Source organism: Sturnira hondurensis, unplaced genomic scaffold, assembly GCF_014824575.4.
Source record: "Sturnira hondurensis isolate 20B ecotype Veracruz unplaced genomic scaffold, ASM1482457v3 Scaffold0007217, whole genome shotgun sequence".
NCBI lineage: Eukaryota > Metazoa > Chordata > Mammalia > Chiroptera > Phyllostomidae > Sturnira > Sturnira hondurensis.
In genome coordinates this window covers 1,514,637-1,528,997 of record NW_028079848.1, presented here as the reverse complement: position 1 = coordinate 1,528,997, position 14,361 = coordinate 1,514,637, and the positions used below count along the sequence as shown (strand labels likewise).

Below are 14,361 nucleotides of genomic sequence, written 5' to 3'. Positions count from 1 at the left end.
CATCCCCCCGGGAAGCCCTCGAGTTGCCTTCTGCCTTTTTATAGCCACACCCCCTTCCTGCCTTTACGCCTCTTCCACTCCCAAGGGCGGCGGATCTGTGTTCCCTTCATGGGTTTTGTCATTTCGAGAGTGCTATATGTTTACATACATGGAGTCAGAGAGTCTAGAACCTCTTGGGCCGGTTCCTGTCATTGGTCCGCCTCTGGGTTGGCTCTGCACCTATGCGTGGAACCACCAGCTGTGGCAGGCGCCACCAAAGAGAGTTCCAGAACAGGCAGGCTGGTCCACATTCCCATCAGCAGTGTGGGCGAGTTTCAGGTCTTCCCGGACTCACCGATGCCTGAGAGCGTCGGTCTTTTAAAGTCAAGCCTCTCTGTTTCCTTTGGAGTGGAGATCTGCCCTGGAGCCCATGTTGGACTTCCGACCCCAGAGCTGTGCGAAAGTGATGTGTCCTGCCTGGCTGCTCAGTGTGTGGGACCTTGTCACAGCAGCTCTGGGTGGGTAGGGGACCAGTCCACCTGGTAGACTCTGTGCCTCTGAGTCGAGAGCCAGCAGATATGTCCAGTCGGACCCACAGATCCTCGTGGGGACGTGGGTGTTCTGCACTTCTCTCGCTCGTCGGACCCCTACTGTGGAGGAGTGGAAGTGGGGCACCTGCAACCCCCGTGGTATTTAAGGCAGACTGGGCTGCGGCACTCGGGGGCAGAAGACTGGAGCCAGAGAGGCTAAAAGAGAGAGCACTGGACTGTCCCCCAAAGCGGGCGGGGACTTGTCCAAGGGCTAGAAGTCAGACTGAGGAGTTGGAGGTGGGCATCGGGGGCATCGCAGATCAGTCTCAGGCCGTGAAGACTGGCTAACGGTAGACGAAGACCTGTGACAGCGGTGACGTGGAGGCGCGAGTAGGTGCCACGTTCATCACGCGTCTGGTGATGGATTTCCATCCCGAGAGGGATTGTTTGAGGTGGACAGTCGGTGCTCGTTAGGGACTGTCAGTTCCGAACCCGTGACTTCGGACTGTCACGTCCCGCTGGTCCTCGAACGCTAGAACTGCGCCTGGTGTCCGCGTCTGGAAGACACCTTCCCCGTAAGCTCTCCAGCAGTCAGAGGTGCTCATCCGAGTCCTAGTGAGTTGGTGAGTTTGGGTCATGGACAGAACACCGCCTCTCCTTGTGACTGTCTGAAATTTCATATTGAACTTTTCCTGGGCTATAAAACTGTTTGCAAAACAAACATCAGGCGTTTTTTAAAATTCTACTTAAAGCTGATGTTCTTAAGCTAAAAACATAACAGCCCCGATACGTCTTCTACCAAACACCCTCAACGTTCTCACAACAATGCCCAGATTGCTTTTTGCTTTCAGACACGGGTCTTGGCACCTCCCCCAATCCCCCCAGGAGGCCCGGACCTGGGGCCAGGCTGCTGGGATGGTTGGTTTGGTTCTGTTTATGGGGTATTCACCACTTGGGGCTCTGCCTCCCTCCCTCCCAAGCACGGCCCGTTAACGCTTTCATTCCTTAGAAAGGGAGTCTTGGGGGTCTGGCGGTGGGTGACCAAGGGACCTTCGCTTCACAGGGATGTTTTTTTTTATGGGGCCCATGTCAAGCTCTTGTCTTTAAGTCGCCTCCTGAGAAACCTCATTAAACCTCCGCCCAGGCCCTGCACAGAGCTATGCCTTTGCAGAGCAGAGCTTCCATGTTGGATGAAGTCACCTTCAAGGAGGTGCCCATGTTGTGGTTAAGCTTTTTGATTTCTAAATCCGGAGATCGGGAATTTCCCCGTTCTGCTGATTTTTGTCAGTGTCCAGTCAGGTGGATATTTTTGAGAATTCTCATTTTGTTGTCAGTCTGCAGCGCTTCTCAGAACTGGGGTGCCTAAGCGAACGCAGTTTCTGATTCGGGAGGTTGAGGCAGGGTCAGGGCGGAACCAGGGACTTCGCACTTGTCACCTGCCACTTGCCTCTTCTTACACGGGCCTGTGGCTCCGTCTCACTCTGCACATGTCGGTGTAACGTCACACTCAGTTTGGTGCCTAGAGCATTTGGTAAATTTCGCCATTGAATTGAGTGACATCAGAAATTAATTGTTCTGCCAGTGTTTTATGTCAGGAAGTTACTGAAAATAAGATGAAGAAAACCTGTTGAAGAAGTGGAAAAATGCTTGAAAATGTGTCACAGTGAGAGCTTGAGTTTTTCATTATAATTGATTCCTACTGTTTCCTTACTTTTTTTTAAGATACATGTATGAGCTCAAAGAAAGTGCATTAATTTTTTTAAATAATCTATTTGAAAGCTAAGAAATTGCTATTCCTAAAATAGAAAAAAATTGAAGTCTAAAATATTAGAAACGGGAGAATTTAAAATAATACTAGACAATGTTGTGGTTTATTGATTAGAATAACAAGCATACTGTGAAGGCTGGAGTTTGAGCAATATTGGACAGTTACCTTTTGGGAGCGACACTCAGTTATTAAAAAATTGGTAATTGCTATCAGTACCTGCTGCTGCATCCTTTGATCCACTCGGTGGTCAGTTGGCATTGCATCTCTTGGCTAAGCGAGAAGAAAACAAGGTGTGTAGAAGAATTTTTGGCAACCGTGGGGTCAGAAATTTGTCTTGGAAGCCTCATGCCAGTTGCTGTGGAAGACGGGGTGACACCCACTTGGTCCCCCGTGTGAGGAGGGCTGGAGGTGTAACGACGCACTGGGTTTCGTTGTCACGTGTGTACTCGGTCACGATTCCAGGGGTCTCCGGGGTTCAGATTGAGGGGTGCTCCATCTGAATTAGATTCAGCTAGTGGTCGATTCTGGGAACTTCCCAAATCAGTTCTTTCCCTTCTGGTTGTGTTTTCCTGTGTGCTTCAGCGTCAGGAGCTTCCCCCACGCCCTCCTAAATCCTTTCGAAACCTCTTCCTATTAAATTTTGCATTTGTGCAAATAAGGAGGAGTTCTCCTTGAACACCTGTCTCCCTCCGACCCCTGAGACTTGCGTCCTGCTCTCTGGTCCGTCCTCCTTGGAAATCAAGTCACATTGTATCATTAGTCTAAGTCTGCAGCCCAGCAGCTGCCTGTGTTTCCACAGCAGCCCTGGGTGCTGGGCTGGGCGATGCCCAGGCAGATTGGTTCTCAGGTCGCAGTGGAGGAGGTCCAGGAGGAGCTAAAAATGGGTTGGGTTTCTCCACAATAAATGACCAAATGGTGGCTTTAGATGGACCCCTGGGACAGGGTTGGGTCATACGGGAAAGATATGTGACCCAGAAGGAAGGAGGTGAGGAAGGCAGAGAGTTGGGGTGCTGTGGAGATGGGGTTAGGTTGGGCTCGGGGAGGGAGGGAGTGGAGGTCACCTGCAAACAGAAGGAGGTGCACAGTGACCGCCCCTGCTCCGCGTGCAAAACCAGCAGTATCTGTAACCAGGCAACGACTTGCCTTTCTCTAGGGGAATTCCAACAGCAGATTTCAAAAGACACTCATGAAGGCTCAGTGTTAGACGTAGCTGGGACTTGGCTCTTAGGGAGCCCAAGTTCGTTATTTACGTCCCAGGCCTGGCCAGCCCGGGGTTGGGACTTGGCCAAAAGTGGTGACCCCGGCACCAGTGCTTAGCTCTGCAAGGCTCGCTTTGCATGGAGACGGGTGTCTCCCTGTCATTTCCGAGGGTGGAGGGGCGCACCCTTGGAAAACGGACCACATCCCCGGAGGATTTACTTCGAGCTGGTGTGTTCTTGTGAGAGCATCTGATTTTCAAATGCTAAATACTTAAAAGTGGGTGATTCAACCTTTGTTTGAGAGGAGGCTCTTGAGGAGCAACAGGCACCACGGTAAAAGCCAGTGCGGTTTTTCCACAGTCAGGGGAAAGGGTTTTCGGGAGGAGCCGCTGTTTTCTAAGCACCAACGCACCACATCTCTCAGCCGCGGGAAACCAGCTTTGACCCCCGTTCGTCGTTCATATCCAAGTTCAGATCAAGTCCCCCCAGCGACGGGACAGGAGACCTGCAAACTGAGTGCGTGGAAGGTGTCACTGTGTAATTGCCACCGTTAGGTCGGCTGCACTGTCCGAGTCCTCAGTTTACATTTACAATTGGGTTTTTGTTTTCACTTTAAGCCTCAAACTTCTCTGCCTCTGTTTCCACATCATGGTTCCCGCCCCCCAGTCCCCAAAAGATCCTTAGACGGTCTTCCCTTCCATTTTTCAATTTAAATTTTCTTTTTTTCTATTACCATTTATCCCCCCCTTTACCCTGTTCTACCTCCACCCCCCCCAACCCCCATCACCACACTGTTTTCTGTGTCTAGAATTCTTCCTCTTTTTTCTTTTTGGCACAATCCCTGCACCCCTAGCCCCCCACCCGCAAGCTGTCAGCCTGCTCTCCATCTATGAGTCTGTCTGTTTTGCTTGTTAGTTCATTTTGTTCATTAGATTCCGCGTGCGAGTGAGATCACCTGGTACTTGTCTTTCTCTGACTGGCTTATTTCAATTAGCATAATACACTTTTCTTTTTTATGGCCAACTAGTAAAGCAGAATAGAGTTACCTCAAGAAAAATCATGACCCAGCGATTTCACTTCTGGGGATTTATCCTAAGAAACTCAAAACACTAATTGAAAAGAACACAGGCACCCATATGTTCGCTGCAGTGTTATTTACCGTGGCCGAGATTTGGAAGCGGCCCATCAGTAGAGGAGTGGACGAAAGAGCTATGGTACATTTCCCTTCCATTTTGAGATAAATCCAAACTCCCCGGCGTGGCGTGCGGGCCAAAGCCAACAGCCTTCTCTCCCAAACATGCTGAGTTCTCTCATCTCACTTTCTCTTCAGGCACCTCAGTTTCCAAAACACGTGGCGTTTTTGATCTCACTATTTTTTAAGCTCGCAGTGTTTTCTTTGCTTTGCGAATGCCCCGTGCTGGCTCGGCCCGGCTCATCGCTGCCCGTGCGGCCGGATCCCAGACTTTTTCTCTGATTCCTTCACATTGAGGTCGCAGCCCTCCCCCGCCCCCCCCCCCCGGGTCTTTAGCAGATCTCAGTCATGGGTCTTCAGTATTGGATTTCAGATTGGTTTTTCTCATACTAAATGGGGAACTTCTTGAAGGACAGGAATTCTGTCTTGTCTGAATATCCCAGTCTTGTCTCTGTGTTTCACTTATCTGCCTTTTCCTCTGTCTTTGACACAACGGAGTTTTCTCTCCCTGTGAAATTGTAGTTCTTTATTTTCGGGAGTTTTGACCACAGGCCCAGGACATTCATTTATAAATTTAAGTTTTTAAAAAGATTTTATTTATCTTTAGAGGGGAAGGGAAGGAGAGATGGAGAGAACTATCAATGTATGGCTGCCTCTCATGCGTCCCCCGCTGGGAACTGGCCTGCAACCCAGGCACGTGCCCTGACTGGGAATCGAACCGTGATCCTGTGGTTTGCAGGCCCGCGCTCAATCCACTGAGCTACACCAGCCAGGGCTAAATTTAACAGTTTTTGAACTGCTCCTACCTTGTCAAGGTCTCTGCTATGGATATAAGAGTCAAGCATCAGAGAAAGGGTTATGCCAGGTACAGCATTAAATGGAAATAATTTAGAGGAAGAAAAAATTAAAGCAAGATTTTTTTTCTGAGGGTGCAGGAGTCTCAGAGGGGCTATTCCGTGGTTTTACCAAGATTTCCGGAAAGGAGGAAAAAGTCGACGAGTTTGTTTTGAATACACACATTTACACCTGGCATGGAAAAGTTAGATGTGATGGAGTCGTTAGGCTAAACGCATCGAGTTGCGTATCCTACTCAGAAATCTTCCCTGGCGATTTGCTTCCAAAGAGCAAAACCATCGGCCACTATGGAAAAGCGAGGCCACCACACTCCCGTTCCTGTGCGCACCCAGAACTTCTTACAGATTTTAAATTTGCCTTTGAAAGACAAAGTGGCTCCCAGTCTTTGCTGCTGTGCAGTGTGTTCTAAGCATCTGAGAACCTTTAATAGTGAACCCGTGTGGGGTTGTCTGGGCCCATATATTGGAAGCCGGTTGTTTGTGTTTTTTATAGAACTTGAACTTAATGTGGCACCAGAGAGGGACTTTTCGTTTTCTTCTACGACTTCAAAATCTTTCTGTTCCGATTTGTAAATGTTTCTCTGCAACTTTTCTTGTTTATAAGACCTCGTACTTCTGAGACAACAGTAACTCGTTTCACAAGTCGCTTTGTTTTCTCTCCTTCTTTACAGAAAACAGGCATCGTTGTGGGTCCAAGGAGACATTTTCCGATCCAAACGGAAAAACAGACCGTCCAGTGAAGGAAGCATTAATAAAATTCTTTCTAGCTTGGATGACATGTCTATTGGTGGAAACTTTTCCAAAATACAAAACGCGGAGAGATTTGGAGAGGTGAGTTTGCCCCGGGGAGATGTGCGCACCCCCTTAAGACTTGAGCTCCGCGTGTGAACACATGTAATGTAGCCGCGTCCCTCCTCTGAGTTGCGGAGAGCACCCGAATTTGGGGCATGGAGTCTCCCGCCTCTGAAGCAAGCGTCAGAGCGGGGGGGAAAGCAATTATCCCTAAAAAGCAGAAAGCTGTAATTTAAGGAGCACAATTATACAGGAGGCCATCTGGTTTGGAGGATATTTACAAAACAAAGGAAATGAAAGAAACAGACTATGTGAAAATGGAAATAGCCCGTGGAGAAGAAACATTTCAACGTGACAGTGGAAGAAATAATTCATGCCACGAGGAGTTCTCGAAGGCCTCGGCTTCATGTTGACTTCCAGAGCAAGCCCTGGATTGAAAACAGCTGGGGGCGATGCTTAAAAACACGGAGACTCCGTGATAAGCAAACCTCTTGCAGTTGCTGGCAAGGTCTGATTTCACCTGGATCACCAGCTGGTGATTCAGGCAGTGCCGCCTCTGTTCCATGGCAAAGAAATTGAAGAGCCGAGTTCTCACCTCAGTTGTGGAGACGTGATTCACATCACGTGTATCTTTTTCCCCCACCAGCCACGTATTTTCCTAACTACCGCCTGTTACCTCCGAAAGAGGACCAAAGTGACTTACTCAGAATTAGGGACAGGGACCTTTCTGGAGCTGGAAGCCACCTTGAAATCGTTTGTTCCAGTCCCCTCGTGTGTGGCTCGGAAAGCGGGGCCCCACAGAATCTGTGACTTGCCCGAGGTCCCAAAGGTGTCCAGGAGTTGGGCCACCTGGAGAATTAGGGGTCTGACTCCCTCGTTTAGGTTTCGCTGTCAGACTATGCCCGATGTGAGGCTAGGCACCTGGTTTACGTAGGTAGTTTCGTATCTAATACGTCCCTGTCCTTCACAGCCCTTCCCTGGGGGCGTGCTCTGTGGAGGTGCGGACTCCAGGAGTCTGTTCCGAGCCCGCTGGGCCTGTGTCGGCCGTGCCCGAATGAGTGAAGGTGGCTTCCAGTTCCGTAGAAAGCAGACAAGCAGAGGTGACATTGCTAAGGACCCAAGCTATCCAAACAGCACCAGCGAGAAGTGCGCATTTTGACGTCCAGGGGCCGAAGGGCTCATTGTGTCTTGGGGTTATAAAAAAATGGGAGGCAGAATTGAAACATTTAAGGTACAGATATTTGAGGAATTAAACGAAGAGCTTGGAGTACAACAAGAACAACCTACAGAGCACCTTCTCTGTGCCTGCCGGGCACTGTTCTGGCCCTTGGCGTGGGTGACTCGTTCGGGCCCTACAGCAGCTGTGTGGGCTGGGCATGGGACTCAGGGCGAGATCACTGAGCTGTCAACAGGGCAGCTGTCTCCACCCAGGTGCCCCAGCTCCAGAGCCAAACTCAGCCGCCACGGGGGAGCCTCCCGCCTCACCTGCTCCCTCTCTCCCCGAGTCCCCATGTGGCTTTGGTCCCTCACCTGCAGTGGCTTTGCATGGGAGCTTAGCCAGCCTGTTCTAACACATCCCTCCTGGAACTGTGGTGGTTCTGCCTTTTCCTACTCCAGGGCAGCCATCCACTCTTAGCCCACTGACCCCTAGATGCCCTTGACTTAGAGATGTTAGTGAGATGCAGGGGCTGCCCACGGGCGTCGAGGCCCCATAAACCCACATCAGGTAAATAAGGCCGTGACATTGCAGCCGCATCTCGGAGACACTGCGGCCTCCGAAACCTCACCACTGAATTTGATTTGTACCTCACGTGCTCACGAGCAGGGTGCCTCCCTGGAGGAAAGTGTCTCGGAGGAGATGAAACCACCAAGGCCCCCCTTTCCAGCACGGCCCTTTCCCCTCTCAGGACCACGCTGAGTGCCGCTGGGCCCTGGCGGCGGCTGTGGGACCGCAGTGGCAGTCCAGAGAGACCAGTGTGGGGAGGTCGCCCCTGGGGGGGTGTGTGGGGGAGGAGATGTCTGTGTGTGGCTGGGGGTGGTGGGCGGAAGGCCCGGGAGCTGGCGACGGGGGAGCAGGCAGAGGTCTGCACAGTGACAGCAAGGAGGGACAGCGGACGGACCTGGGGGCTCTGTTGANCCCTGGCGGCGGCTGTGGGACCGCAGTGGCAGTCCAGAGAGACCAGTGTGGGGAGGTCGCCCCTGGGGGGGTGTGTGGGGGAGGAGATGTCTGTGTGTGGCTGGGGGTGGTGGGCGGAAGGCCCGGGAGCTGGCGACAGGGGAGCAGGCAGAGGTCTGCACAGTGACGGCAAGGAGGGACAGCGGACGGACCTGGGGGCTCTGTTGAACCCAGACTTGTTACCGCTCAGGAGCAGCTGACCATGGGAAGGACTCCTTTGCCTGTCCACAGTGTGTGCCCCTGACCGACCCCAACCCCGGAGCTGGAGAGGTGACTCACGCACCCTTCCGAGCCTGATCCTCAAAACCTGCTAAAAATTCCATTTTCATCTTTTTCTTCCAGTCCTTTCACTTCCACTTTTGCGCCTCCCTATTTCAAACCCCCCTTTCCCGCCCCGTTCCCACGATAGTTCCTCCCGCTGCCTCGCCCAGCACGCTGCATTTTATCCCGTCCGTGGGGTGCACGGCCCCTCCCACCCCGGGCACGGCTCGCATCCTTGCAGTAACCAGCTCATCAGCCTTCACTTCAGCCGCCTGAGTTCTCTGGGCCCCGTTGAGGGATTGCACTTGGGGTTTTGTGTTGCGTGTAGAGACAGAACGACTGGAGGAATAAAACGCGTCTGCGTGCGCTGTCCAGGTCCTTGATCTTTACGAGACCACCACCTATATCTGAGTCGCACGATCCCAGGACGCTGAGCTGGGGGCCGAGGCTGGCAGGACACCTGCGGTGGCCTTGGCCTGTGTTCCTCGGGTTCCTTCTTGAACACCCAGCCGAAGCACTGCCTCTTCTAGGAAGCTCTCACCGTTGCTCCTGCTCCTGTCCCGCCGGCTGCCTGTGTCCTAGGTCTTTTCTCTCCCTGCACCTCAGAGAGACGGGTGGTCTCTTTACCCAGGCGTGCCCGTGGAGCCCCGGGTGCACCCATGGACCCCAACGTAGGGGCAGGGAATGAAGAGGTCTTTCGATCCAGAATGGCTGCTGGAGATGACCAGTGGGGGACGGAGGCGGTCTACCTTTGTGTGTCCTTCGTCAAGCAGGAGTTCGATCTACACAGACAGGATGGGTTTTTTCAGGGGAAAGTACGCTCCCCCCTCCAGTAAGCTTGGGTTCCTTCTGGAAAGCTCTTGAGGGCTTTGACTGGTGTTCAGCGGTGTTGACGAGCGACTGTAGGCATTCTACATGGTCTCACCTTTCGCTCTCGTAAGCGAGTTACGGAATGTGCTCGGTGGGCCCTGCTGGTTCCTGGAAGTGTGCTTGTGCCGGGCCTGCCCAGGCAGCCTGTGTCTGTGCCAGCTTCCAAAGCCTGGTTTTGTCCGCAGGAGAGTCTCTGTGGTTGCGGTTCGTTGTAACTACAGTTCCCCCTAAATTCTTCCACATCCACACCCACGCTTCCCCGACTGGGAATTTGACCAGGATAGCTCATTGCTTAATAGTTGAGGATTCTTCTTTAAAAAATTTAATTAGAGTTGATCTACAATGTTATATTAATTTCAGGTATGCAATGTGGCGATTAGACATTCGTGTAATTAGGAAGTCGTCACCCACCTGAACCATATATGGTGCTTATGGTCCTATTGACTGTACTGTGGTCATACATCTTTGTTCATTGCACATTCTGTAGTATATATGTGAGTGATGCTGAACTCATGGTGCATTAAAGCAATGTATGATAATACATATCAAATATATACTGAGAGGACCTATAATCGAGTAAGAAAGCTATACAAAACCAAGTTATCTGTAACGCTCTTTCTGTGGAACGTGCTCTTTTTTCCAGAATTCTTTAGAAGAAGAAGAGGATGTGGAGATGAAGAACAGCGTAACCCAGGGAGACAAACTGCGTACCTTAAAGAGCCAGAGGCATACCCGCCCCTTGCCCTCCCGCGCATCTAGGTGGGTCCATTTCACACCTGTACGCGTACAGCACAGCTCCACCTGCGGACAGATTGTTTAATCCTCTTTTTCTGGTGTTGTTAGTCAAGTAATGCTTCACCTCTTGTGTTTTGGTTTATTACTGTTTTGTGTTATGTGTTTCTTATTTTACCACTGTGGGGAGGAGCTAAATTTTAGAAGCTTCTGAAAGGCATCTTGTGCACAGCAGGCTTGAGAACTGTACCTTGAACTGCTAAGCGGTCCGTGTCTCTGGGGCTCTGCTCCAAACTCCTTGTGGAATTCCATGCCCCCTCCCATGAGCCGGTTTTCCGTGTCAGATCCTCACAGGCTTTGGTTTGAATCCTGATCGTGCAGAAAGGTACCGTGTGCCAAGCGTGGGCAGACCTCACTCCAAAGCCTTCCCTCTGTTTCTGAGAGTCGAATAAGCTGTTCCCAGCTGTGCCTGGAAAGCCATAAACCATCTTGATGTCACTGAGACTGCTCCTCGGGACATGTTCACAAAGGGATCTGAGGGGAAATGCTTGCCTCTCTCTGGCTTTGGAGCGAGAGACACGCACAGCAGGAAGGCGGTTTTGTCAGGGTGATACATGTGCGGCCGTCTCCCAGGCCGTTCAGTTCTCACCTGCTCCCTGGGGGGACTCCCACTCCAGTCAGAGGGGGGCTGATCGCACCATGGCCTCCGCTTGGAGTGTTGGTGCCCAGAGCTGAGCGATAGAGACTCATGCAGCTCAGAGCTGCGTGATCGATCAGTCTCTACTGTGAGATGACAAGCTGGGTGCTCTGTAACCACCAGCAGCCACCACGACCAGGCTGGGGAGGCGCGGCCTTCGCAGAGCGGCTGATCTGGGCCCGGGGCGGCCGCAGGTGCTGAGCTCGGACGTGAGGCTTCCCTGAGCTAACCCGAGAGGCGGGCCTCCTCGCCCACACCTGGCTTGGACGCTGGAGGTGAGGGCGGTTCCATCGCTCCTCAGCCTGGAAGGATGAGAGCGGAGCTGGTGCTCAACCCGGGACTGTTGCCAGTCGGTGTTCTCTCCATTAGGGAGGGGCTCGGGATCACTGATCTCTCTTCACTGTTTTTTCCCTTTCAAACTCTAAGAAAGGGCTTTCTGTTGGTTAAAATCCATTCCAAACCTCTATGTTTTATTCTTAAGAAATCATAAGGACGAGGAAGGGAGAAGTTGGAAAATAACTTGGCAAGTGAATTGGGAAAACAGAGTTCCCAGTACACAGGTTTTAGAAGGCTCACTCTGGTATGATTTTTTTCTATTTTTTTCTTTTTACTCCCAGAAATTTTCTCATAGTTTTGGAATTTAGGTTGTTGTTTTTGTTTTTTTTTGTAAAGACATCGTAGTACCATCATCCAGCGATTTTACCCTCAGGGGATGCAGTGCCACCTGCCGATTTAAAAAGCAATGACAATACAGGGAAGTCCAGATGAAACAGAATGACTACCATAGACTTCCTGCTGGTTCCAGGACCTGTTTTATGAAAGTGCATTAAGGTGATACCCACCTGCAAGGCCCTCCCTTCCGCCAGTTGAGTGTTTTCACTGCCCTGACGCCACGAGTGTGCCGTCTGGTCTTTGCGGGGTTCACGCTCCGTCTCCGCGCGTGCGCCGTCTGCTTTTTGCCAGGCCATGTGAGCCCGGTGACACCTGAACATCTGTCTCTGATTTTCGCAGGTTGGACGACGTCAAAGGGCATCCCAGGGCCATGTCCCAGCCGTTCAGGTACTGTGACCAAGGTTCCACAACTGCTAGAACCTTTTAAACGATGCCGCCTTTGAGAGACACACCCCAGCCCTCGAAGCCAATGAGGATGCCCCGCCAACCGCATCTCCCTTCCGAATTGCGGTCCTTCCCCTCCAGGGGATCCTGCGCTGCGCTCCCTGGGGAAAGGAGCTTTGTTTTCCCGAGCTGCACGCAGGGCTGTGTGGCTATGACGGGACCCCCAGCGCCCACACGTGCGGGGTCCCTGACAGATGACATTTGCCCGCACAGCCCTTTCAGTCTCGTGGTGGAGTTTGCCTTGAATTTGTCACATTTCTGTTTTTCCGCCTTCCTATTTTTGCATGTGTGTGCTGCCCTCGTTTATTTTCTAGTTTTTTTTTTTTTTTCCTTCTCTGCCCTCCATTCAGAGAGGAGACTGTTTTTTCTCTGGGAAATGTCCCCTGAACACACCCGGTCGAATGAGGCCCCCGGGGACACAGGCCCCCGGGACACAGGATCCAGTGGAGGGCTCGGTGAGGGCAGGGGGCACGTGTGACCGAAACTGCGGATGGGAGAGGCTGGTTCACGCCTCACCTGTCACTGAGCCCCAGGCTTAAGGGTGTTTAGGGGGAGTTCTGGGAGGGCTCCGACTTCTGCAGGAGGCGGAGCTTCCTCTTTGCACAACAGTCTCAGTGTTCTCATCTCAGAGGCCCACCATGTCGTAGCTGCTCTTGGGGGTGGGGGTGGGGAAGGGGGGTCTATAAGAAAATGAGCTTTTCTACCACGCCTGGGCCCAGGCTCTCCGATGTGAGTCCCTTTCCTGCTTTTTGTGCCCTCTGCAAACATTCACCAAATGCCTGACCTGAGTCTGGCCACTGGGGATTGGAATGAGAGAGTTCTCTGCTCCCAACGAACCTTAAGTCAAGGGAGGTAGACGAACAGCAGTGAAATGAGACATGAAAGCTATGATTTCCTATGGAAAGATAGGATGAGACAGGATGCTCCCCCACTGGGAATTCAGTGAAGACCCTCTGTAAGGGGCCCCAGGGGGCTGCACTGTGAAAGGAGAAGCGGTAGGTGTGCGTCAGGTGGGGGAGGAAGGGACGAGACAGTGACGGGGGTGGGGCACCTGGCCGGACAAACTGGACGAGGTGAGAGGGCAGGCGGGCAGGGTGCCCGGGCGTTTCGTCCAGAGGGCAAGCACGGGCACGTGGACCCGCGCAATGCGGTGGTGACGCCAGATGTGGCAGGGCGTCATAAGCCAGGTCAAGGACATTAGGGCCGTCTGGGCCCGGAGGGAAGAGGGATCGGTTTAAACAGCCGAGTGACTCCGTCAGGCGTTGCAGGTTTTGCTGGAGGCCATTCAGAGCTGACGCTTTAGGGGAGATGGAAGGTGCCGCCAGCAGTTGAGATCAGACACAACGATGCCCTCACCCAGGGCAGTTGCTGGGTGGAAAGGAGAGGGTGGGTGAAGAATACAAGGACACGGGCAGGAATGCCAGTGGCAAGGAAGGGGAGTGACCACGGATGGCAGGATTGTCATGAGGGGCAGAGCTTGGGGGCCCTGGGCGCGACCCCAGCTCTGCCACTTGCTCTGAGTGACGTTGAGTGAGGAGTGCTCCCGCCACGCCTCTGTTTCCTCCACCCACAGCGGGGCTGAGCCCAGTTAACATCCGCCAGGTCCTCAGACGCCCGTGGGGCAGAGCCACTGTCTCGATGTGGCTGCCGTGGTCGCCGTGACTAGGGCCTGCTGGGACCTCTTCAGTGCTTCCCAGTTTATCTCATCCTAGGCGCTTGCTGAATGTCAAGGTGACACAGTGTCTGAGTGACCCTTGGCCCATGTTTCTCTCCAAAGGTTGCCTTCCTCCCTACAAGGGTCTGCATCCACGCTGAAGCCCTCGAAAGTGGCTTCGTCTCCGTCAGCCACGGCCAAGCGGATAAACAGAGGCTCCGTATCCTCGGGCGCCAATATAAGGAGGTAACTCTTCTCCCCTCTTTGAGGTCCTGGTGAGGGGTAGGAGAGGCCCACTGCAATGAGTTTGGCTGGAGATGGTCAGAGGAGGGGCAAGGGGAGAGACCACAGAAGGCTCTGTGACCTCTGGGCTTCTATCCCTGTCTTGAATTTCAGGGCCGTGGATGGCAACAGACAGGCTTGTCCAATCCACGGCCTGTTGGCTGCCTGCGGCCCAGGATGGCTATGAATGTAGCTCCACACACAATCATAAATTTACTTCAAACCTTTTATTTGCTCATAAGTTTTTGTGTTTGTGTAT

The 14,361-nt window shown here is 52.5% G+C and overlaps 1 protein-coding gene across 2 annotated transcripts in view; it reads left to right on the top strand.

Moving 5' to 3' along the window:
- CDC14A (cell division cycle 14A) overlaps positions 1–14,361 on the top strand; it is a 103,399-nt gene that overhangs the window by 79,678 nt on the left and 9,360 nt on the right. For both annotated transcript variants that reach the window (XM_037051325.1, XM_037051324.1), the window contains exons 11-14: positions 6,194–6,353; positions 10,265–10,380; positions 12,062–12,109; positions 13,944–14,066. In XM_037051325.1, coding sequence (XP_036907220.1) covers positions 6,194–6,353; positions 10,265–10,380; positions 12,062–12,109; positions 13,944–14,066 — 447 coding nt within the window. The remainder of the gene's footprint in view (positions 1–6,193; positions 6,354–10,264; positions 10,381–12,061; positions 12,110–13,943; positions 14,067–14,361) is intronic.